Below are 24,584 nucleotides of genomic sequence, written 5' to 3'. Positions count from 1 at the left end.
ATCAATCTGCCCTATTAAGCAAACTTCTTGAATCCTTGAATCAAACACAGATTATATCCTCTTCATCCCATGTGAGATACTTCTCTAGGCCTAAAGACAACATAGAGTAACCATATAATTCATATTCATGTGAATCTCCAAATTGCTATCCCAAATACTATGCTCCATAGGAAACATGTTTGCATAAACTACTCTATCAACTTGCTGAATCTGATAACTATCTCCAAGATCTCCCACATCCCTCTTATAACTTGCCAACCATGAAAGAACCTGTATACACCCAAGTAAGAAAACCAAGAAGTTTTGAACGAACTTTTGCATCCCCGTATGCATGTATATACCAATAGGCACAATTGCTTCCCTTCACCTGGTCTCCACAAAGCAATAGATATGATCCCTCCTCAAATCCTATACTACTTTCTTATCAAGAAGCAATCCCACTAGCTTCTCCATGTAGTCTTCCTTGATACCTTGGATACTACACATTGCTGTATACATCTAAGAAATACTTTGCCAGATACTAGGAATAGCATCCTCTATCAAGGTCTTCTTTGATAAACACATCATGCGCTGCCTTTTCCAACAAGAACATAGTACTAGCATCTCTCTAAACATACTCTTAAGCATACTCCAATAGATGAGAGCATCCACAAGAAACATCCATATCAAGTTCTTTTCCAAAACTACCATCACCTGAAAACATACCGTGCAAGCACAAGTCATAAAACATATCTTCATCAAAAGTAGAGGAAAAGATAACAAGTGGACATTCTGATCCTGCACATCACTTTGCATTAGCTCTTGATATACATCAAGCTCATCATCATTATCACTTTCCAAGTTATCCAACAACATATTCTCAATACTAGAAGCATCATCCAACTCTAAGGAGTGCTCATCAAGAATTCCCTCATCCTCTAGCATACATGACAGGTGCTCTATTCTACTTCCTTCAACAACCATCAATACCAGAAACATCACCATAATCATCATGGATATCTTCATCATGATGACTAACAGCATCACTCAACATATTACCAAATCGAGAAGAAACATCAAGATCCTCCTTGTAAACCGAGGAGTCCAAACCAACATTAGTAGAGACAACACCTTCTGTATCACCACAAGATATAGAGGACTCATGGAAGCCCTTCCCCTCTTCTCTGTCATTGTCAAAGACAATAATACTTGTAAAAAAACGAGCTTTCTCCAAGGCAAAAGAATAATCCACTGATGTACATCTTTTCCTCTTATCTGTATACATGCATGCCTTCTCTTCAACATATCGATCATTGCTTTGTTGATATACCCCATATGCCAAATCCTGTATTTTTTGCCAAATCAGATCTAACATATCCCTTTAATCCTCATAGTAGCATCTTATCTCTCTAATGTCATTGAGTTGAAGCTGGTACAATCCCTGAAACTTTCTATATGTTTGATCACTCATGCTAGAACCTGCAGGATGAACAAAGAAAAAACTCTGTTTAAATAATGAGAGGCTTTTCCAATTGCTGATAATATAATTCAGGACACAATTGATGACTTTCAAGGCATAATTTTCAAATCCTTGTAAAGAAAAATACACCATATCTTCATCATCCACAAACATGTGCATATGTTACTCCACATAATCAACCCAAGCATTAACATCATCGTCCAATGTCTCGTGGAAAGTCGCTATCCCTGTGAACAATAAAATAACACCAAACCACTATCAACACTCGTCAGTGGGGGACACCAAAAAGCGATGTTTCACGAGCGGTGTTTGGAGACAAGTGTCTCACACAACCTGAAAACAAGATGAGGAGGAGTGTCGGTAAAGTAATTGACTTTGTCTGAATACTAAACTTGATGAGAAACTTTGACAATTTACGGCCAGAACACCAACATATCCAATCCACAATCCAACTACGAAGCCTTTTATTACCACAAACACATTGAGATCACACAAAGACGTAGAGCACTTACAACCTAAAAAAAAATACGCAGAGAGTTTTTTGAAGAAATTCTCACCAAAATCTTCTTAGCTCTTCTTTGGTTGTGGTGATACACCAAGCCTTAAGCATCAAGCTTGTAGAAGTTTGAAAAAATACACGAATTGCTCCAATAGCTTGCTTGTGACCCTCCTCTTCTCTCAATTAAGTCTTTAGCAAAAACCAAGAGAAGGGTCCCCTCCTACTTATTCTTCCTTGCTTATATAGTTTCCAACTCCTTCATACACGACATGTGTTTTTAAAAACCTTTATTGCTTTTTCCTTTTCATTTTGCTTTTGGTAAAAACCTTGAAGCTTTTTTGTTTTTCGTTTTTCTCAAATAAGCCGTCACTCTTCTATTTCCTTGGTAATTGCAATAGTTCATTCGTTTTTTTCCACCTAGCACTGTTTGCATGAGGGTGCCTATTACAATTATGGTTGTCTTGTGGTGATATAGAGTGGGAAAAAAGCCTTGAAGGCTAATGACTCTCTCCTTGTCTCCCAGGTTATGGCGTTAGCTCAGTTGTCTGTGCATTGATTCTGCAGTCCTAACCAGAGGTCTTGATTATTTCCACCTTGTTGATCACGAGCAATCTTTGCACAAAACCCACAGGAAACAACGATCCAAACTACGTGCTATGTTTGTCTTCTACATACCCCCGTGGTTCGTGATCTCCTTCTATCCCCTATCTCGGTATCCACTACACTTGATGTCATTCTGTTCGCCAAGAAGAAGCCCAAGGAGATTATATGACCACGGTTGCTCTCATGGAGTACTCTCCTCGATCAATATCCCATGCATTAGCTTCACAATAATGTTCAAGACTTCAAAAGTCGCCCTTCAGCTTCTAGGTGGATAGTATTGCATTAGAATTGAGAGAAGATGCATTCGTTGAACCTTAATCAGCATAGCAATCTTTGATTAAAACTTATTGAGTCCTTTGTTGCTACAATAAAAGCTTCCATCATGTTCATTGCTCTTTTTGTGCTATTATCCAACTCCCTTTTGTATACCATTCCAATTCCCTAACACCTTCTCGAAATGGGAATTATCGATCACAATCCTTAACACTCGAATTAAGATAAGCAGATTTTCTTTCTTCTACCCCTTGTACATCACTTGTGGCACTTTCTACATTACTATGCTACAACCCTATTCCTTAAGGAAACTCTTCTCCAAATAAGAGGAAATATCCGTCCCCCTCCCTTCATCTCCCAAATGTTCTTTATGTCTTCGAAAGAGAAATAGTTTAAAGATGTACTTGCTTTTTGTCTCAATGCATTGTGTCTCAATTGAAGATATGCTTTGAGGATGAACTCCGTGTTCCATTATACATGATTTGAGAAGTGCTGCAAAGTCCAAACCATGCCATGCAATCATACAAACAATGCCATATACAAAGATATGGATGCACTAAAGAATTAGTGCCTAGCCTATCTATATGTGCTTGTGTGTTATGCGAAATGCAAACACAATTTCTTGGTTTTATTACGATCCTTAACCTCACCTCTCATCTCTTAGTAAAGAAGAAATGTTTTACTTCACTCCACCCACCCAAAATCTCACAATCACTCAACAATAATATGGTCCTCATGATGTTGACCAAGTAGACAATCCTTCTCACAATTGTAGGCGTCCTTCATGATCCTCAAACTCACCCAACCACCTTTTCCACTCATCCTGAGGTTCCTAATTGGATGATGAATATCCCAACTCTTGTGCGTGCAAGGAATAGTGCGTGCACAATGAAGGTGCTCTCTCAAGTGCTCGTGCATCTAAGATTTGCTGCATATAGCTGTAGTGGGCATCACACTATGCTAGTGCTCAATGATGGTGCAAAAAGTGCATCAACCCAACCCATTGCATGGAAATAATTGATAAATTCGGGAGACAACCCTTGAGTGCACTGTATCTGACAAGTGCAATTTGAAGTGTTCGTGAATCCAAAATCCTTGTGATACGCAAAGATATCAAAAAGAAAATATAGATGTTTTAAGATGTTTAGTAAGGTCTTGCTCTAATCTATCTAGAAAAACACCAATCTCAACCAAGGCTATTAAGTTTTCATGCTCAAAAAATCCAAATAAAATGACAAAAACAATTCTGATCTAGACAAATACAAAAAATCCAGCTACAAAACAACAAAATAAATAGTTACACAAACAAGTAAGCTACAAAAATCCTACCTACCTAATGTTTTTTCTTGGGTTTTCAGTTTACGCGAAAGCACTTGACACCGTCATGAGATGAATCCTTGTGTTCAATCATATTGACTTGGCTAATTGCTTCCATAGTGTAATGACCAAACAACCTTGTCTGCATTGCATAATTTAACAAATACTAGGGCTTCACTTGCTTTGGCTATGGAGTAGCCAAATCAACCTCCTCCTATGCATTATGTAGGGTAAGAAAACATCATGATTTGTGGCTTGTACTCTTGAAAGGATCTCCTTCATGGTAGTATCAGACATCTTTGTTGGATTTTTTTTTTGGGGGTTAAAGAAAAACGAAAAGAAAACTTGGGGTTGTTTTTTGGGTGGGGAGGGGGGGATCTACTTCCACCAACAGTACTTGTCATATGATAAATAGAATGTTTATCATGGACATGGTTATTAAAGGTACTCTTATATATAATCATCTATTGTGTTGAATGCTGGTGATCATCTGCATTCTTGGTCCTCTTGCAATTAGGGAGCTTTTTGGAAGATCCATCGTACTCTCTCTTTCCCTTTCCATCTTTCTCCTCCTCTTCTTCCCGTTCTACTTCCTTTGCCCAAGTTATAGTACCAGCTATAAAAGCCTTCGTGTTTGTACCATATGAACCAAATGCCTTTGTATCTTGGGCCTCTTGCTCCATCATCCAAAGGGACAAACTTTGTCCATATCAAATGCTTCCATGAGTTAAAGATGTTGTATTTGGGGATAGTAAGATGAGTAAGCAGTGTGATGGCCATGCCCTCTGGTGCTTCCACCTTTCTACAAGCAGCTGGCTGACTCCATAGCCTCCATTTTGTAGATGTGCTCTTTCATGGCACTGCAGTAATTGCATTTCCTGAAGTGAGCCTAGGTCCTATGAGGCACCCTGAAGGGAATCTCTTAGACATCTAGTAACCATTTCTCCCCAAGGCTTTTCTCTCTCTTTTCCTTGTCTAAAGCACACTCCTGTGAGCAATGCATGGATGGCAATCAAATAGGGGCTGGCTTGCTTGCTTGGCAGTTGCATCAGACCCACAACCTTTCAAGAAAACAGAGACGTGTCTAGAGACAGATCCTTCATGTGTCTCTAGACAGATGCTGTACAAGAGGGAAGCACATGCTAATATAAGATCATGAGTTATATCATTGTACTTTTGGCAGGAAATTTGAAGAGTAGGATATTTACTAACCTGATCACATGGTTTCAGCTGGAGCATTGGAGAGCAAATCATGCAGCAGTTTGCAAGGCTCAAGCCAATCCTAATGGGAATCAAGAGAGAATTTTGATGGAGGATTGCTTAGCAAGATCAGCATGTAATAAGCTATGGCAGGAGTTTGAGATTGTGGATGAAGAGGAGGCTCCATGTGAGAATGAATCAACGCAACAAAACTCATTGATTTTACATAATGTAAAGGAAGATGAGATTTCAAGGCAGTTTCTGGAAGTAGAGGTTGGTGGTCAAGATCCAGTGGTATTCAAGAGCAATTATTTTTAGCTAATACAGGAGCGGTCGATCTAATCTTGTCTTTATCTTGTTATTCAGCCAACGGAGGAACAAAAACACTGGGCACATTTCCAAGAACGTATATCTCGAGCCCCAGAGCAGATTCTTAGGTAATGTGTGGAGATTTTGCAGAAACAAACACCTTGGACATTTGGTGTTAATTTGAAATGTGGCATGCTCAGTATCAGCTGTTGTCTAAACAGGCATGCTCAGTATCAGCTGTTTTTTAAACAGGTACTGTAGGTCAAGAGATGCCAAGCCATTGTGGCCAAAGCTAGATGGGAGACTGGATGAAAGTAGTATTCCTGTGTGTCTAGTGTGCAAGGGTCCTCGAATCTTTGAATTCCAGGTACAACTCTTCTGTTTAGTGATTCATAACATTCAATAAGTCTGTTTGAATGCTTTAGATTTGAATAATGCAACTTCATAGGTGATTCTTTGGCCATTCAAGCAGTCTTTTGTGTAACATTGGGATTTTAATGTTTAAGAAAGGTGTACAGTTGGCCACATAGCCAGCTCATAAGCTCTATCTTCTGTTGACCTTCAGACTAGTGTCACCTAACTATTCTAATGTATCTGACTGCCCTTATTCAAGTCACTGCCTTATCCTTGTCTATCCTGTGTGTGCATGACAGGCAACAATTCTGGTGGCAGTTTTTTTTCTTCACATGTGGTTCTAGCTTTCCATTATTAAGTTTTAGGACCAACCATCTTTTTGAAGACATTAATATGACTGCACGTGCGGGCACTTGTGCACGTGCGTCTCTTGCTCTGTGCACGTGTGTATGTAGGTGCCTGCATGCATGCATGTGCGTGTGCACATCTCTGTGTGTGTCTGTGCAATGCTTTCTCTGCTTGTGCATGTGCGCGTGTTGTGCACTTGTGTGTGTGTCTCTCTCGCTCCAGGTGTGGCCAGAGTGTAGGGTGTTTGGTGCATATCTTCAGGGCTTTTGGCAGAATGATCTGTGTTGGACTTCAGGTCAATAGCAGGAACCAAAATTGAGCATGCTGATCTTCTCTCATTAACTCACGTATATCTTGTTGGGGCTTCTTTCCACCAGATTCTACCACAGCTGCTGTACTACTTCAAAACCTCGAATGAACCTGATTCACTTGACTGGGCCACAATAGTGGTTTATTCATGTGAGTCATCTTGCAGATCTGCAAAAGCCTACGTGGAGGAGTTTGTTTGGGTGCAATTACCCTGATAAGAACAAGTCATGACTGCAATGACCCTGATATGAACAAGTCACGACTGACATCTTTAAGGCGTACGTGGAAAAGTTTGCAAGCACTTTCAAATTGGATTAGAGAAACCTGCTTATGGTTGCTGTCAAGTTGGCAATGGAGCAGTGTTTAAGCTTGCTGCTGTGAGGACAAAAAAGATGCGCAGTACAGATGTCACAACTGTTTGCAGTCTTCCATGATCTAGTAGTATTGGGAATGCCCATGCATATAGCTGCTTTCAAGCTATGAAATTAGGCTCTCTACTGAGTTATTTTGTACAAAAACAGTTGAGGTTTTGAGTTTTGAAGCATATACTGATTATAAACCTTTTGAGGTTTGAGACAACCTTTCTTTATGTTTTTCTTGGGTTTTTTGGGCAGGGTTTTGGGTGTTAAAATGATCTTACGAGTGAAAATGATAATGCTGTAATCACAGGGCCCGTCTAGACTGACATATATCGAATCCCTTGCTTTAAGAGGAGAGAGTTTTCACACAAAAAAAAGATAGGTTTGAACTGTTGATTTCTAGGTTGGACTGCACTTGTGTGCAGCTTTTCACTGATGGCCAGACACGGCCAAAAAGGTCATCCTTATGCGCATGCTAATTTTCATTTGCTCTGTAAATAACACTGCAGAAATGGACTCTCTGGAAGAGTTTTGGGCTGGATAGGCCAGACGTGCAGCTGACAACTGTGAAGAGTGAGGATGATGGGACTTGAACCAATGATGATGAGTTCTCCATCCAACTTCACAGCCAAAAAGCCATCCTTGCACGCGTGTTTAGTTTTCATTTGCTCTGCCAATAACACCGCAGAAATTGGTCCTCTGGAAGAGTTCTGGGCTAGATAGGCATGGAGGTGCAGTGGACAGCTGTGTAAAAGTGCAGATGATGCGACAAACGGCTGAGCATGAGTTCTTTCTGAAATTAATTGCTTCCATGGTAACCACTAAGGCAAGAGGAAACTGTTGACAGCATATTCACTTCTGTTGTGTACGAATGTTATATCGGTGAAAGCAAAAGCATTATGACTTATACTGACTGTACCGAAGTGTCATCTATGTGTTTACATAAGTGAGGGAGGATTTCTGAATGAGAGAAACTGCACGCACATACACAAGCCTGGCTCGGCTGCGGTCGTGGGTACCCAGCACTTTGTAAAGGTTATTCGACTAGCTAATTTATAAGCTGTTTGAAGTGCTCTTGTTAAACATCTTTAAGAAATAATCTCTGCTATAGGATCTCTTCATTAATTGTGGCAAGCATCTACTCAATCTTATGCAACTGCCTAGTTTTGAGTTGAAGAAAGTAGTACTATATTCAAGGAATTGTTTTCATATGATGCACTAGTCTTTTGGACAGATTCTAGAAAAAGCAGAAGTGGTAACATTGTACAATTGATTGTATGGTTCTATAGCTGCAACTAGATTTTCAGTGTACTCTAGATGTGAAATGATCAGAATATATTATGTTGAAAGCAAAAGTGAGGGTTGCTAATTAAGCAAAGTACCTAACTTGCTAACTCCCTACTAATATAATCCAGCAAGCCTTTTGTTTTCTTAATCCTTGCAATTATCTCATCTTTAGAGCTGTCCTATTTATAGGGTTTCATGTGACCTTTTGTGGCACGACTCTTCAACCTTGACATGTTTGCATGTTCCACAATTAGTATTAGTTCAACAAGTGGATAAAATCAATTGGTTTGTAATCCATCATTAAACCTTGTTAACTTCTTATTTATGTTAATTTTATTTCTATAAGAGCACAAAAGTAATTGGTTGTAATCCATTAATAATCCTTGTTAACATCTTGCTTCATAGATAAGTAAAAGAGCATTATAGAATGTATACAATGCTTATAGATACATCTACTATTATTGACTATAGGCTTAAAAGGATGGTTGCTAAGGTCAGATAAATCCAATCAAATGAGAGGTTAACTTGGAGTTTCTCTTGGAGATTATTTGATCAATGTATGCATAGCAATTTATTTTTGTGCTCCTTGAGCATGCTTCAAGTAAAAGGATGTGGGCTTGAATGCATTGTGCATAAGGAAGTCAGAAGTTATGTTGATTGAATGGTTAATTTGGAGGCTAGCTTGACTTATGACTTATGATTGTATTGCAATATCTATTTGGGCTCCTTGAGCATGTTTGAAATATGAGGACTCAGGGTTGGATGTATTGCATGCAAACAAGTAAAACATGAGTCAAATATGATAAAAAGCTAGTCAACATCTTGGGCAATAAGTTCTCTTTGGAACAATCAATGGGAGTAATTCAAATTGTTTGGTGATTTTTACTCCTTAAGGATAGGGTTTTTGCTTGCGGTCTTGCAAGTATTAGTGGTGATCGAAAAATTGAAGAAGAGGTTTATTTGATGGGAATTGTTGTCATAGTAGTGAGGAATTTGTAAGATTTCTTTCGAGATGGTTGTATTAATGTCAAGGTATCAGATGAAGTCCTACTTTACATGGGTTTCTCAAGGAAAAATCAAGAAAGCATAAGATGAAGTCCTACTTTACATGAGCCAAGATTGAAAAGGATGTATGAGGGCTTAGCTTGAAATGAACTCAATCAATGACAAATAAAGGTAAAAGGTTTAGTATAACTTGCATGTTGGGTAAAATGGTAAAGTAGGATTTGGCGAAAGTGGTAAGGTCTTTTGGCTAACTATTTTCTCAACTTTTGTAGTGTCAAGGGGAGGTTTGAGAGATGTTGAGGAGACTAGAAAGAAAGGAAAGAAGAGAGAAGCTATGAAAGTTGTGAACAAGGATGTGAGATGAGAGAGAGCAATTGCATTATTGCAAAAAGATATCAAAGTTCACATGTCTTATACCTTTTATATCTATATTAGTGTGACAAGGTATTATTCTCTCAAAGTTTACATATCTTATATCTTTTATATCTATATTAGTGTGACAATGTATTATTAATTCTCTCACTAAAACATACTTTTTCCTAGCTTCTTACAATCTATTATTTTCCAAAGGTTTTTGTCCACAAAAATAAATTTATAATGGTAAAGAATGAATGAAACAAAATACTTCGATTTCAGTTATACAAAATATGGAGAATGAATGAAAAAATTGAGATTTATTGATTGAAATGAAGATGTAAAGGACAATCTTTGTTATATATATAATTTGGATGTCTAAAAAAAATTGAAGCCTTTAGATTCTCCAGAAATAGACTCTATAATGAATAGACAACTTGATGTAAAAAATAGGCCTTATTGAATAAAAGCTGTCATATCTTTTGGCAGAAGTATCCAAATGAGGCATGTTACATGTCAAAACGTAGCTAATGAAGAGTCCTTTGATTTCATGCAGGTGGCATGCTTCTAAAAATTAGCTAGAGTAAAAAATGTTCTAAAATAGATTATTGTCTAGATCTTGTTTATGCCACAACTAGCTTCCTTGTTGTCAATGCCTCTGCTACTGAAGTATCTCGTAGGTAGCAAAACTCATCTAATATAGAATTTGGCTGCCAAGAAGCTTTCTCAAGTGGCAAACCTTTCTACTTGATCAAATACTCAATGATAGAATAAGAGTGAAGCTTCTTTTTATACTGATCTATGATCTCCTTAGGGATGTACTAAATAAGACCCTCTTCATCCATAGGAGGCAACTCATCAACTATTTTCACTTGAGTACCATAAAAGAGTTTAATCTGACTAGCATAAAATACATTATGAATCTTAGTGGAGTTTCAATCTACATGCCAAGTCTCCAATATGCTTTAAGATCTTGTAGGGTCCATAAAACATGTGAGCAAGTTTGTTATTAGACCTATTATTCAAAGTAGAGTAACGAGACTTGGGTACTTTCAACAAAATCAACTCTCCCTCCTAGAACTCTAAAGGCTATCTCTTCTCATCAACATACATCTTCATTTGACCTTGAGCTTTTCTAAGGTTCATCTTACACTATTGAAGAAGGGGTTGTATTCTTTTCAATTCCTCTTTCCCATGAGGGTTAATCTGCTCACAAAAAATGAGTGTGGGTAAGGGCACATTATGACCATATGTAGTTTTAAAGGGCGAAACTCCAGTACAAGCATGAGTGGAGTTAGTGTAGGCAAACTTAGCCAAATACAACCATGAATCCCATGTATACTACACATCATGATATAAATGGCAAATATAAGTCTCCAACCACTTATTTACCCTTTCTGTCAGGCCATCAGTCTGTGGATAATAGGGTGTAGAAGGAGCCAACTTAATACCCACGGAGTTGAATTATGCTTGTTTGAAGTTGCTCATGAACTTGGTATTTGTAACATACCTGCCTTGATTATGTGACAAGTAACGTTTTAGTAGTTGCCCAGAGTTTACATTCCTGTTGTTGCTATCAGTACTCTAAGAGATTGATCGCAGCTAGTTAATCCTAGGTCTACCCCCGACAGGGGAAGCATCCTACCATTACCCACGGAGGAATGGCTTGAAGGTTCCTAATTGACCTAACAGCCACCTATCAACAACTAGCTCACATTCGGAGGTGTCCTTCGAGAGGCTTCTTGTCATCTGGAAGGAGCGACTGCCATTACCCTTGGTTCATGGAGTACAATACTTTTTTTCTAATGTAGCAGACTAAGGATTTATGAAATCCCTCACACTGCTCTGGCACAACCGCCGTGCCTTTTCCTAAGATAATTTACAATTCGGGTTCTAAGACCAAATCCTAGGTAAGTTAGCAAATCGGCCCTTCCTAGAGTTTCTTCATAGCGTTTGTTTTTAGAAAAACCTCTCGGCTAACCAAGACCACCCTGCCATAGGATTGGATTCATCGAGAATCCATCCACCCGCTTCCCTCTATGGAAGTTCTTAGTTATCTAATTACCTACCATATTACGTGAAACATATAAAAATAACTTCATTAATTAAAAAAATCCTTTTATGCACAATTATTCATTTGCGTAATTTACTCATGGACATATAATCAGAATAAAACAAATTCATTGATTATGTTCCATAATGTGTTTTCTCCCGCGTCCATACAAGATAAAAATTACAATTTCATGTGCTGCATCATCCAACGCATCTGCACATCACCAAGATCAAATCCACCTATAGCTAGCGTTTTTGGATGTCCCAAGTAGAACTTGGGCCATACAGGGGACCAAGTAGTTCCTAGGTGCGTAAAGGATTTACTAGCTAGAGCCCCCCTAGCACCCTATTGTCACCTACTTAATACGATCCCTGCTGGGAGACCTCTCGCCATAGGAGCTGGTCCATGCTTTCATGCCAGTAAAAACATCCCCTCTTGGTATGGGGATTTAACATTTATCCTTGGGGGAGGTATAGGGCTCCTCAATTTTTATATGTTCCAATACTTAATTAAATCAGGATCTAATCTAGAAAATCACAACCAAGATTGATGTCTTCAAGCAGTTATGACTTCAATCAATCATGCAACTTTCAAGTGATGATTAATCTAGTAGCAATTGACACTTGAATTTCACATAATGAACTCTTCCCCTTGGAATTTAACTAAGGATATCTAGATTTTGGAGTCTCTAACTTCCCACTTTAAGGTTTATTCTTGTAACCAAGTTTCTTGGCCTTAAGTCAGTTTCTTTAACTTAGAGTTATTTTTGATTTTTAAAATATTTTATCAAAGCTTCTAAATTAAAACTATATCCTTGGCTAGTTTCTTCAGGGTTTCGTTCTTAGTAAATTCGTCTTGAATTCACTAGTCTTCTTTTCTATGGAATTAACATTAAAATTCCTCATGATTTCTCTTGAATTCTAGGTTTTCATAGTTTCCCTAACAATTTCTTGCTTATAAGATGTTCTAATAATTTACTAAGTGAATGCCCTAAGATTGCAATATTTCTTAAGAAACTTATCTTATTCTTATTGAATTTGAATAGTTTTTTTTTTTTGAAAAACCTGTGGTATCACGATTGGTAAAGGGTTATTATCTATGCCCGTGATTGTGTTAGTGACTCCTGTGCTTGCAACTCCAATAGTTGCTTCCATGTTAGTAGGGTCATTCGTGATTTCCACTTTTGAATTCTTTTTCTTCAGGGCCATGATGAAAATATGATTCGTAGAAGAAGAAGAAGAAGAATACGACAGTAATACCGGCTAGCAAAGGTATAGCACTTACGATGATGATGATGGCTATTGTGGGATTCGATGATGTAGGCCTCGTGGATGGTTGTTCTTGCTTCACGGAGAGCAATACTCTCTTTCTCACCTTGGCAAGCAAGGGTAAGAACAAGGGTAGCTCTTTCTGTAAGAGAAAGAGCGAGAGAATATGTATGATCTCTCTCTCTCTAGTAGACGAAATAGGGATGAGAGTAGAGGTATGACTTCTAATCGGATTGATAGAATAGGATAAAGTTCTTCAGTGTCTTCTCTTCTCGGATTAGAGTAGAAGAGGATGAGAGACCTTTAGTATACCCCCTTCCTTGGGTTGAATGGAATGATGTCTCTTTGTCTCGCAACGGAATAGAGTCTCCTTCTTCTCGATCAATGTCTTGTCCTCGTCAAGATTGCTCTTTCCCTCTCCCTGGTCATCCCCAATCCCTCAATTTATAGTTTTGTAGAGGGGGGGGGGGGGGGGGGGGGGAGGGGAAAGAGAGGATGCTTGCTTTTGAGCATTTTTTGATGACATCATCGATGTCAAAGAGAACACTTTCTTTTAGTGCTTCTGATGACATAATTGATGATGTTAGAGAGGGGGCTTCATTTTTGTAGTGCGAAGATAAAAATTTACGAATATATGGGCGAGCACTGCGTGGCGCGTTGTTGGGCGGCCGTCGCTCCAAGGCTTACGACCAAGGCAGCGACTATGGCATAGACTTTGGTATCTTGGCCTTGGCATACTTGGCAACGGGCTACGAAGGCTTCATTGGCGCCATTGGTTGTGGACGAGAAGCTCCCACTAGCTTGTAGAAAAATCTTCCCAGGACACCCATCTTGGCGGTGTCATCACCCAAGTGCACTTAACTGCCAAGTGACTATCTACTAGGCTAGTTCTTTTTGTTGTTATATACTACAAACATAGTTTTGATAAGCTAGTCTTGGGAGGGTCTCCCAAGTCTTTCTTCCATGAATTGGCATATAATACCTCATTAATAATAATACTTATCTTCATAATGAGAGTCAGTTTCATAACTAGAGCTAGTTTTTTAAAAAAATGTGCAACATAAATCAATTTTCTTTGGAATGTATACTCACATTAAAATAAACTAAGTAATGGGGACATTACAGTATCCCTATCACGCACAATCACTTGTGGTAATCCATGTAATCTAAAGATGTGCTCCATGAACTGACTAGCCAAATGTGAGGCAGTAAATTGAGACTTGGTAGGAATAAAATAGATTGTCTTAGTGAGTTTGTTCACTACTACATAAATTCTATTCAATTTGTTTTTTGGTACTAGATAAGCTAATAATGAAATCTATGGTCATACATATCTATTTTTCTTCAAGGATAGGCAACGGCTGCAACAAAACACCCAGCTTATGGTTGCTATCCTTATTCTATTGACAATGCGTATACTTCATGACATAATCCTTAACATCTCTCCACAATCCTTTCTAATAGAAACTTTTGCTAATCTTATCATTGGTCTTAAATACTTCAAAATGTCAAGCTATAGGCAAAGAATACAACTCCTCAATAATTTTTAGCTTGAAAAAAGAGGTACATGGAATAACAATCTTGCTATTAAGCCAAATTAGGCCATTTTTAAGCTGATAATGTGAGTTTTTCTTCATGAGACATTGCCGTAGTTTCTAAAATACAAGATTGAGCTCATCATCCAAAAGATAGGCCTCTTATAACTCCTCAGTCACACTATATGTAGCTCTGTCTAGTTGAAACTTGACATGCCCACATATTGAAAAGGGAATTGACTACCATATTATCCTTATCCCTTGTAAGAGTGATGTTAAAATCATAGTTTTGCAAAGTAGCTATCCACCTACATTGATTAGAAATGTTTGATTAAGGAAGTACTTTATGACCCTATGATTACTCTGAACTCTAAATCGGGTGCTATACAAATAATGGTGCCACTTCTTCATCACATAAAGAATAGCCAACATCTCTTGGTCATAGATATTCATAGCCATTTCTTGTGACTTTCAAAGGCAGTAACTCCATGCTTCTGTATAGTAATATAGTCTCTACACCATGGCCACTAGGAGCAAATTGTATGATAAACTCTTTAGATAAATCCGAGCATACCAAAATAAGAGAAAAAGTAAGAAGTTCATTTAACTGATTGAAGCTGGAATATATAAGTGCATCCCAAAAGAAGGCTTATTTTTTCAACTTGTTAGTCAAAGGAGTTGCTATAGTCGCATAATACTTAATAAGTTTATGATAAAATGACAATAGACCAAGAAATCCCCTAAGTGAAATAGTGGTAATAGATGTTAGCCAATCTTTGACATACTACAACTTCTTAAGATCAATTTGTATTCCTTTCTTACTAACAATATGGCCTAATTAATCCACTTCTATCTGCATAAAAGAACACTTCTCCTCCTCAACAAAGAGTCTGCCATGTCTCAATACATAAAAAACCTTCCTCATATGTAACAAATGATCATGTAGTGTCTTGCTATAAGGAGTTTGTGATGTCTCAATATATAAAAAATCTTCCTCATATGTAACAAATGACCCTGTAATGTCTTGCTATAATTAGCATATCATTGAAGAAAACAAGTACAAACTGAAAGAGGAAAGGTTGTAAGGTATGATTCATTCGACCCTAGAAGGTAGCTAGAGCATTGGTAAGCCCAAATGGCATCATTAAGAAATGGTATAACCCATGATCAATTCTAAAGGCTGTTTTAACTTCATCACCATCTTGAATATACACATCTGATAATATCTTGATCTCAAGTCAAATTTGGTAAAGAATCTAGCCCCTTTGAGCTTATCAAGAAAATCATCAACTTTGGGAATTGAATACTTGTTCTTCACTATGATCATGTTTAGATCCCTATAGTTAATACACATCTTGAAGAATCCATCCTTCTTCTTCACTGTGACAAGACAAGATATGCATAAGTTTAAGAACTAGGCTTAATGAGCTTCATCTCTAGAAGCCCCTTGATTTGCTTGGCCACTTCTTCATGCTCACATTTAGACAATTTGTAGTGTGGTTTATTGATTGGCTTTGAATGTGGCTCCAAATCTATAGGGTGATCCACTGCTCTTGTGGGAACTGAAATCTTGGATTGATCCTCAACCTCTTTATTTAGGTGTAAAACAAAAATTTGAGAACACATATTAAACTCTTTCTTGAGCTACTTTATGGTGTTAAGCTAAAAATCAGATTTAATAGGGATTCCCTTAGATGGATAGGTTGTCCACTAATGGCAAACTCTATGTATAATTGCGAGGAATTGATAGTAATACTCTCTAAAGTCATTAGTCAATCACACCCAAGTATAATGTCTATAGGTCTCATTTTCAAAGTAATTAGGTTCATTGTGCCTCATAATTTTCAATTAACTATATGAAAACTTGTGGGGACACACTTGAGTGTTGATTTCCTCTGCACTGTTAGCTACTTGTACTCTTATGGGTTGCTGTAAATCAGTAGAAAAACAATGTAACTTGTCCACAACTAGCTTATTTACAAAACTATGCATATTGCCACTATCTATCAAGATAAACATATCCTTTCCATGAATTCCATGAATGGTACCCTTCATATGAACTATATTAGAGCTCTTTGAATATGTCCAAGAATCAATGGAAATAGAACAAAGGATAGTGGCAGTAGTAGGTAACCTATCCCACTAGGATTAAAAGGAACATGCCCACCAGGATCAAATGGAAATCCATTTGCAACCTCATAAGACTGCAAGATCCTCATCATGCTCTTCAAATTCAGCTTGTGCATCACTCTTGGTTGTTTAATGGTCTCATCACCCACATCCTCAAGTACCATCATGTTGTAATTCTTGGCCTATTCTTCTAAGTGCACTTCAATGCATGATCACCTATATATTTTTTACGAAATTTGAAATATAGACCCTTCTCTTTACGCTTTTTAAAAAGATTTGTAGGTATAACTTGCCATTGCTTGTTGAATTATTTTGGGGTCTATTATCACCTTGCTTAGACTCTACTTAGTTGATTGATGACTTCAAAGCACTATGCTATCTTGAAGCATTAAAGGTAGGGTATGTAGAGACTTTGGGACTGCTAAATGAAGAATTGGATCCTCCATGATTGCTACCAAAGTTGCCCATCCATTTTTTGTCCAAAGAAGGTTGCATGGGAATATCCTTCTTATACCTGTGAGTATACCTCTTTGCTAGCTCAATAGCATGAAATAGTGTGGTGAGTTTTTGGGCCATAACATTAGTTGAAAAATTAGGCTCCAAATCATAGATACGCTTATGCAATTTTGTATCACTGCTCTCCACATATATGGTAATATTCAAAAACTAATTATTATACTCTCTAATTTATAGAATTCTTTGGTCCAACTGATACCATCTTCTAGCCAACTTTTCTTTCTCAATGGGAAAGACAAATACTTGAGCTATGTTAGCTTTGAATTCCTCCCAACCATTAGCCTGCTGATATTTCCTCTTTATGTACCTCCACCATGTATGAACAAAACCCTCAAGGTGAAGTGTAGCAAAGGGAATCTTTTGGTCATCTAACCTAGGGAAAATGTCAAAATAGGACTCTAACTTTGAAGTCCACTCCTCCAAATCAGGCGATGATGATGAATGGCTACTATATTTGGTCAATACAATCTTATCACAAAGTTCCCTCTCAACAAATCCTTGCTGTCCATTAGTTAGTTGGGGTTGCATATCCATATAAGTGCCAATGGAATTTGAAAGATTAGAGACACTCCTATGATAGTTAGTTTGAAACTCACTTGGAGGAATAGGTGGTTGACTTCTAGTTTCTTGAGGAGGATTTGACCCATGAAAGATCAAAATAGGCTCATTAATCCCAAAGGAAGTCTCCCCAATCTTGGAAGTGGTATGTGGCACACCCTTCTTTCCAATAATACCTGGTTGAGGATTATTATTTGTTGGCTGAAATGACTATTTGTCTCTACTATTTGTTTGCTATTTGTGCTATCATAAGCATAGATATTTGAGCACTAAGTTTGTCCAAAGAATATTTAGTAGTAGAAGAAAAATTCTCCAAGGAATCCTTCATAGATTGGGCCATCTCCTCTATGGCTTCCTTGGTTTGAATGTTGGATTGAACCATCAGTTCAACCACTTGATCCAGTTTAGAGACTAGTTCCATATGTCTGATAGATGGCCTAGTCTCATGGTTACAAAGAGTGGCATTAAGAGTACTATGTGCACCATATTCTTGAGAATTTCTTCATCATGATGTGCCTTATGTGCTTCCTTCATTTTTGGTAAACATTATCATTAGGCTCATTCTTTCCCTTCTTTCTAGCCATTTCTACTCAATGTTACAGTACACTTCTAATAGACTCTCTAACACAAAAACAGTTATAACAATTTGCACCAATATCGAAATCAAGAAAATTATGATGAAAAGTGAAGCTAACAAATAGCTCTTCAGGATGAGCTATAGCATTTTATAATTAAAATAGAATATTCTAAGAATATTCTTTTTCTATTATACAGAATAGTCGTGCAACCAATAAAAGCACTGTTTTGGTCTATCCACCTATCTTAGGTCCAAAGTAAGGTCTGCCAACCCTATGGTACCATGTATATGATAGGTAGAGATTGAGTATAACCTACAATACCTCTAGAGGCCTTGGAAAATTTTTGAATTACTTTGCAACACCTATAACCAAGTAGAAAGTTCCCCAAAAATGTACCAATTTACTGTTTGAGTGCAATACCCAATGTAAAACCTGTAATCAATTTGAAATAACCTGTAGCATGTCATAAAAGAAAATACTTTGATATTTTTGTACTTTGGAATCATGCTAATTCCATACCTTGTAATTTCCAGCCCTTGCCTATGTAAATGTGCCCTTAACTTTGGAGATGAGAGTTAGGATAAAGAAGGCAAGAGGCTAAGAGAAGACATCTTTTGGCTCATTCACAAAATTTTAATGTTCACTTTCTTGATGTTAGCTTCCTTCTTGCTAGATGAAGCATCAGCCATGGCTGTCATGTATTTTTAGAACTCTCATCATTAATACATGGCAAGATGTCTTGGTGCAATAGTTCTTTGTTATTTTATGTCTATTTTAGTTTCAGTTAGATTTCTTTTCCTGGTTGAATGCTTCATTACATTGGTATCAAAGCATTAGTTTAGATCCTGTCAGAAGTCATTTTCATGCAATAGATTTAGTTGCAGTGACTAGGGAGTGAAAACCACAGTTAACATTCAGTCACAAGAGCTAGTTCTTCCATAACCGTGGTTTGACATGGAGAACTCTTACAAACCATGAATAAGATGGAGGTTCTTGGCATGAACTAGTGGACAATGGCAGGCTCCAACCAATTTGGCAGGTCATGACCATAATTTCAAGAACAAGGGTTTCTTCACGTTTCCTACAAGCTTCTCTCATGGAAACCATGGAAATCTCTGATCTTACCTTCAAGCCATGAACTCTATCTTGCCATTTGACCTCACAAGCATCTCCCTGCCACTTGAGTTCTCTATGGAGTACCATATTTGAGAGTACTACTCATTTTTTTGGTCGTGGTATATGAGTGTGTAGGCTGCGTAATCTACTCATGATCATACTTCTGCCTCACGATTTGAAATTTGGAGCTAATAAGCTCTAGCTGGGCCATACCAAGCTCCTACTTCCTTTGGCAATTGGTCTCTTCCAATATTTGATGAGATTTCTTCCATCTTGAGTCTCTCCCTCTCTCATGAAACCCTAACAAGTACAATTTTGGACAACAAGCTTATTTTCTTAGATTTCTTATCAAGATCATGGGGCTTTTGGTCAATCTCACTTCTTGAAGCCTCTACACAAAGGATAGTACCAACATTGCATGGATTTTCCACCATTGTGGAAGAATGGAGTGGATTCTTGAAGGATTCATGGAAGGGGCATCCAATGTCAATTGAAGGAAGGGAATTATTGGATTCTCTTTCAAATTTTGAAGTTTCTTTGAAGCCTACTTTATACAATGAAAAGTAATAAGCATCTTCAACCAACTCAAGTGGTATCTCTATTTAAGCCTTCTTCATCAAATTTTAGGTCCATGGGAACACTCTTCATGAAGATTCTTGATCAAGAAGCTGGATATTAGCATTGGGAAGCTAAAATGTGGATGTCTTGGATTAATAGAAGAGCTGAAGTCAAGCTCTATTTGCTAAAGCCAAGTTCTATTTGTGGGAGATTCCTTCATCAACAACAATGCTCTTCTTCTACCAGCTTAAGAGGTACTCTAATCAATTTTAATCTCTCTTTAAATCCTCTTGTTGAGCTAAGTCCAATTGATGAAAGAGGGATTAAAATGATAAAGAATCCCATCCATTCTATCAAATGCATTTCATGAGAAAATCCATAGAGCTATGCTAGTGATTGATCATTGCATAATCAATCCCATTCACTGAAATAATCACTTCCAAGTGCCTCAAATTCTCATTTCATTTACCTAACCTCGATATTGAATTGTTTGCTCTTTTTGTTCATTGACATGAGTAAAATTTTACCCAATGGTAAGTGGAATAATAATTGTTAAGCAGTGAGCCATTGTTGAGGTTATCCCTTACCTATCCCCATTTCAATTTCAGCCTATTCCATTCAAGTTCTTGCATATCATAAAAGGGGAAATCAAATTCTTTTCATTCCATGCATTTCATGCTGATTTTTAGAGCCTGGCATTGAACTGCCATGTGTATACCCACGATGAAAAGTGGATGTCGCGGGCGAGTTGGTAGGACAAAAGAGAGGTGACCCTCCCCTACTGACAAGGACCCTGAAGGGGAGCACAAACCGGCTTGAGAGGGAAATTTGCACACCCCTCAAGTCTCAGATTCCACGCATTTAAAGTTCAAGTGCAGGTACCACTCAAGGGAACAAGAATTCAATTTTCAACATGGCATTTTTGACATTGGATCATCATTGAGGTTTTGGGATAGGGTATACAAACAGGGTCCCATTAATCTTGCAGTCTAGAATGGATTATTCAATCATTCTGGTTATTGCAGAGGGTATTTTCAGTTTTGGCAGATGTATGGAGTTCCCTTACAGGTCTACACGGTTGGTAGATACATGAAAATTGAAGGTACAAGTCACTATATGATCAAAACAGAGCATTCACAGGTTGCAGCAATTTCCAGATAGCTACAGTAAACTGTTTACAGTTTTTTTTGTATTCAACTACTTTCAACACTTGATAGTTCCTTAGAAAGGGGACTTCTCAAGCTTCAAGCAAAGCCAAAGAGCTTTTTATTCAGACCACGAGAACTCAAGATATTTGAGTTTTTCCTCTGCTGTATATATAGGATAGGAAGTTACTCATGGCAAGGAATATGAAAAAGGATCCTATTTTGGAGACCATCAATGAAGAGCTGAGAGAATACCAACATGAGCATGAACATGAAACCCCTCAAGAAGCTATATGCCACAGGCATTATGAGAATGAAGAGGTTGATGTAAGCTCCACTCATTCTCCTATCAATCAACCAATGAATGGAGTTGAGATGTCCCATGCTTCCATGAACTCTAACAGCCTACAACTCCTCTCAAATGATATTAAAGAGATGAAATCAGGTTCTGATGGTATGAGGATGGGTATTGACAAGTTAGTGGCTATCTTTAGTGAAAAGATGTTGCCTACAGCTAGTCCCAATGTTCCAAACCCTCCTTTGGATGAAGATCAACCCAAACCCTCTACTCCAAAGGTGGTAGGACAATTTGAGATTGGGGAATCGTCAAAGGCTAAAGATTTTATACATCCCACTTCATTTCAGCCTTAGCTCCATCAATCAAAGGCCTATTCTCAGCCATATGGGCAAGATCCACACGATAGGGTTCAAGCAAGCTCTAGGCATGAAGAGGACATCCATGGTTGCAATCCATTTTATAAACAATTCGATCCTCAACTAAATATTGGTGGGCATGAACAAGGGCATGTGAATTCAGCCCCAAACTTCTGTGGACAGCAACAACACAATCCTCATACTCAAGTTCAGCCTAATAGGCCGAGCCCTTTATCCAATCATGGTTGGCCTCAACAAAATAGTGGGCAGCAATTGCCATTTAATACTCCTATGCATGGACAACATCAAGGGTACCATGGAAAACCTTCCAATATGGGTAACACTCATTTTCAGCCTCAAGGACATTATTTTTAGCCACAAGGTTATGGTATGCAGTATGGACAGCAAACCCCATATGCACAAGGAACTTGGAATAATGAATTCCCTAGGCAAGGCTCATTTGGTAACTCTTTTGGACAGCAACACCATAATGGACAGCAGCACCACAATGGGCAACCACCTCAATATGAGAGAGAGTATAAAGAGAAATTTGTCATCTTAAATTTCAAAGGAGAGAATCCTTCACCCATGGAGTTGGAGGAGTGGTTTGACAAATTGGAGATGTACTTTTCCCTTTATCCAAGGCCCGAAAATGCCAAAGTGAAGTTTGTAGCCCTTCATTTAGAAGGCTATGCACATACTTGGTGGAGATATATTACAAGAATTGGGCATGACTTCTTATCTTGGGAAGCACTAAAGAATGCTATGATTGAAGTCTTCATCTCTCCCATTGAAAAAGAGCGCTTGGAAGAGAAATGGTACGGCCTTGAGCAACGCGGTCTTTCAGTTAGAGAGTATTCAAATCAATTTTTAAACCTCTCAATGTATGTTCATGGAGTCTCCGATAGTGCCAAATTAAACAAGTATATATTTGGTTGAGAGTCTACCTTATCATCCGAAGTTGGAGCCATGAAGCCTACATCTTTGCAAGTTGCCATTGCTGAGCGTTACGGGCAAAAATACAAGAGTTTCTAGCCAAAAACAGGGCATTTATTTCAGTCTACACAGTTCTCAAAGACATCAGGCCATTATGGGCATGTAAGGACTGATTTTCAGCATGGTGGGAAGCCAATAAATGTTCACAACAATACGTACAATAAGATACCAACTTTTCCTACTGTTTATGGACCAAAGCAGGGCAACAATTTCAGATCTAATGTTGAAATAAGTTTGATGGAGAAAGGACTGATATTAGTGCCAAATTTTAGCCCCTACCCAAGGCAAGCATGTGTCTAATGACAAGCTCAAATAAATGTATGCCAAAGGCCTATGCTTCAAGTGCGGGGAGAAATGGTCACTCGACCATAAGTCCAAGTGTAAGGCTAAGAATTTGAAGGTTACTATGATTTTTGAAGATGATGGTGAACCTATTGAGAGAAGTCTAGCACAGCTTGAAAGCTCTACTACTCAAGAAGAGATGCATGAAAATGAAGAGAGTATCCATGACGAGTTTTATGACCCAATGGATGGCTTTCCTTTGGATCCGGGGGCGGTCATTATATGGATGATTCTTGGACCGATTTACATCCGTCGCTATGTTTCATATCAAATGATGCATGGAGTGGTTCAAGAGGGGACAATACCCTATGCCTCAAAGGCCAAATCAATGGAAGGACCACTCACATACTCATTGATATGGGCAACACACATAGCTTTATTAATTCCAAATCACTCAATGGGTTGAAATTGAGTACACAGGATATGCCTTCTTCCCTAAAAATCCAAGTGGCCAATGGAGACTTTGAAAATAGTAATCATTGCTGCCCAAATATTCCTATCACTCTATCTCCATTGTGCACTACGTCAGTGAGTTTTATCGAATTAGAAATGGGTCCCATTGACATTATACTTGGCTGCAATTGGCTGAAATCTTTGGGCAGATTTACTATGGATCTTAACAAGCTGGAAATGAAATTTCAATGGTGTGGACAACAAGTAATCCTACATGGTGTTGAGAAGAAGAAAATAGAGGTGATCAGCCCCAAGAAGATAAAAAAAGAGATAAATGCAAAGGCATGCATGTTCATGATTCTTCTTTTGAAGATTGATGAGGATCAGCCCTCTTCTCCTACCAATGACATAGATCCATATCTTTGCAAGTTGCTGAAGGATTATGATGATATTTTTCAGCCACCTACTTCTCTTCCTCCCAAAAGAGAAGTGGATCATCCTATAGACTTGCTGCCCAACACCAAGCCTATTAACAAACCACCATATTGCCTCTCCAAAGTGGAAAGGGAAGAGGTAGAGCGCCAAGTGAAAGAGCTATTAGAAATGGGTCTCATCAAGGCAAGCCAATCGCCTTTTGCCTCTCCGGTCCTTCTTGTAAAGAAGAAAGATGGCTCTTTTCACATGTGTATCGACTAGTGCGATCTTAACAAGGTCACTATCAAGAATAGGTATCCAATACCTAGAATAAATGACCTCCTAGATGAATTGAAGGATGTTAAGGTGTTCTCCAAGATTGACTTGAGATCGGGGTATCATCAAATATGCATGAAGGAAGGGGATGAGTTTAAAACAGCCTTTAGAACGGAAATAGGCCTCTATCAATTCATGGTTATGCCTTTTGGTTTATCCAATGCTCTAGCCACATTCCAATCTCTTATGAATAAGATACTTTAGCCCTTGCTATTTCAGAAAGTTTTGGTGTTCTTTGATGACATTTTGATCTGTAGCAAGAGCAAAGAGGACCATTTACAGCATGTAAAAGAAGTCTTCGATAAATTGAGGAAGC

The 24,584-nt window shown here is 38.2% G+C and overlaps 1 protein-coding gene across 3 annotated transcripts in view; it reads left to right on the top strand.

Annotated features, from left to right (window-relative positions):
• The window catches only part of LOC148011432 (zinc finger (MYND type) family protein / programmed cell death 2 C-terminal domain-containing protein), a 32,193-nt gene extending 24,070 nt beyond the window's left edge, over window positions 1-8,123 (top strand). The window contains exons 6-10 of one of the 3 annotated variants that reach the window (XM_087669908.1): window positions 5,382-5,624; window positions 5,718-5,788; window positions 5,913-6,027; window positions 7,341-7,412; window positions 7,540-8,123. In XM_087669908.1, coding sequence (XP_087526034.1) covers window positions 5,382-5,624; window positions 5,718-5,788; window positions 5,913-6,027; window positions 7,341-7,412 — 501 coding nt within the window. In that variant the 3' untranslated portion in view covers window positions 7,540-8,123. The other 2 variants (XM_087669907.1, XM_087669906.1) reach the window with 2 other exon arrangements.
• Window positions 8,124-24,584: the final 16,461 nt, after the last annotated feature.

Source organism: Lygodium microphyllum, chromosome 28, assembly GCF_053477565.2.
Source record: "Lygodium microphyllum isolate KBCC chromosome 28, Lygodium_microphyllum_v1.1.10, whole genome shotgun sequence".
NCBI classification, from domain to species: Eukaryota; Viridiplantae; Streptophyta; class Polypodiopsida; order Schizaeales; family Lygodiaceae; genus Lygodium; species Lygodium microphyllum.
Note: the sequence above shows the minus strand (reverse complement) of the source record. Positions and strands in the feature narration are given on the sequence as shown.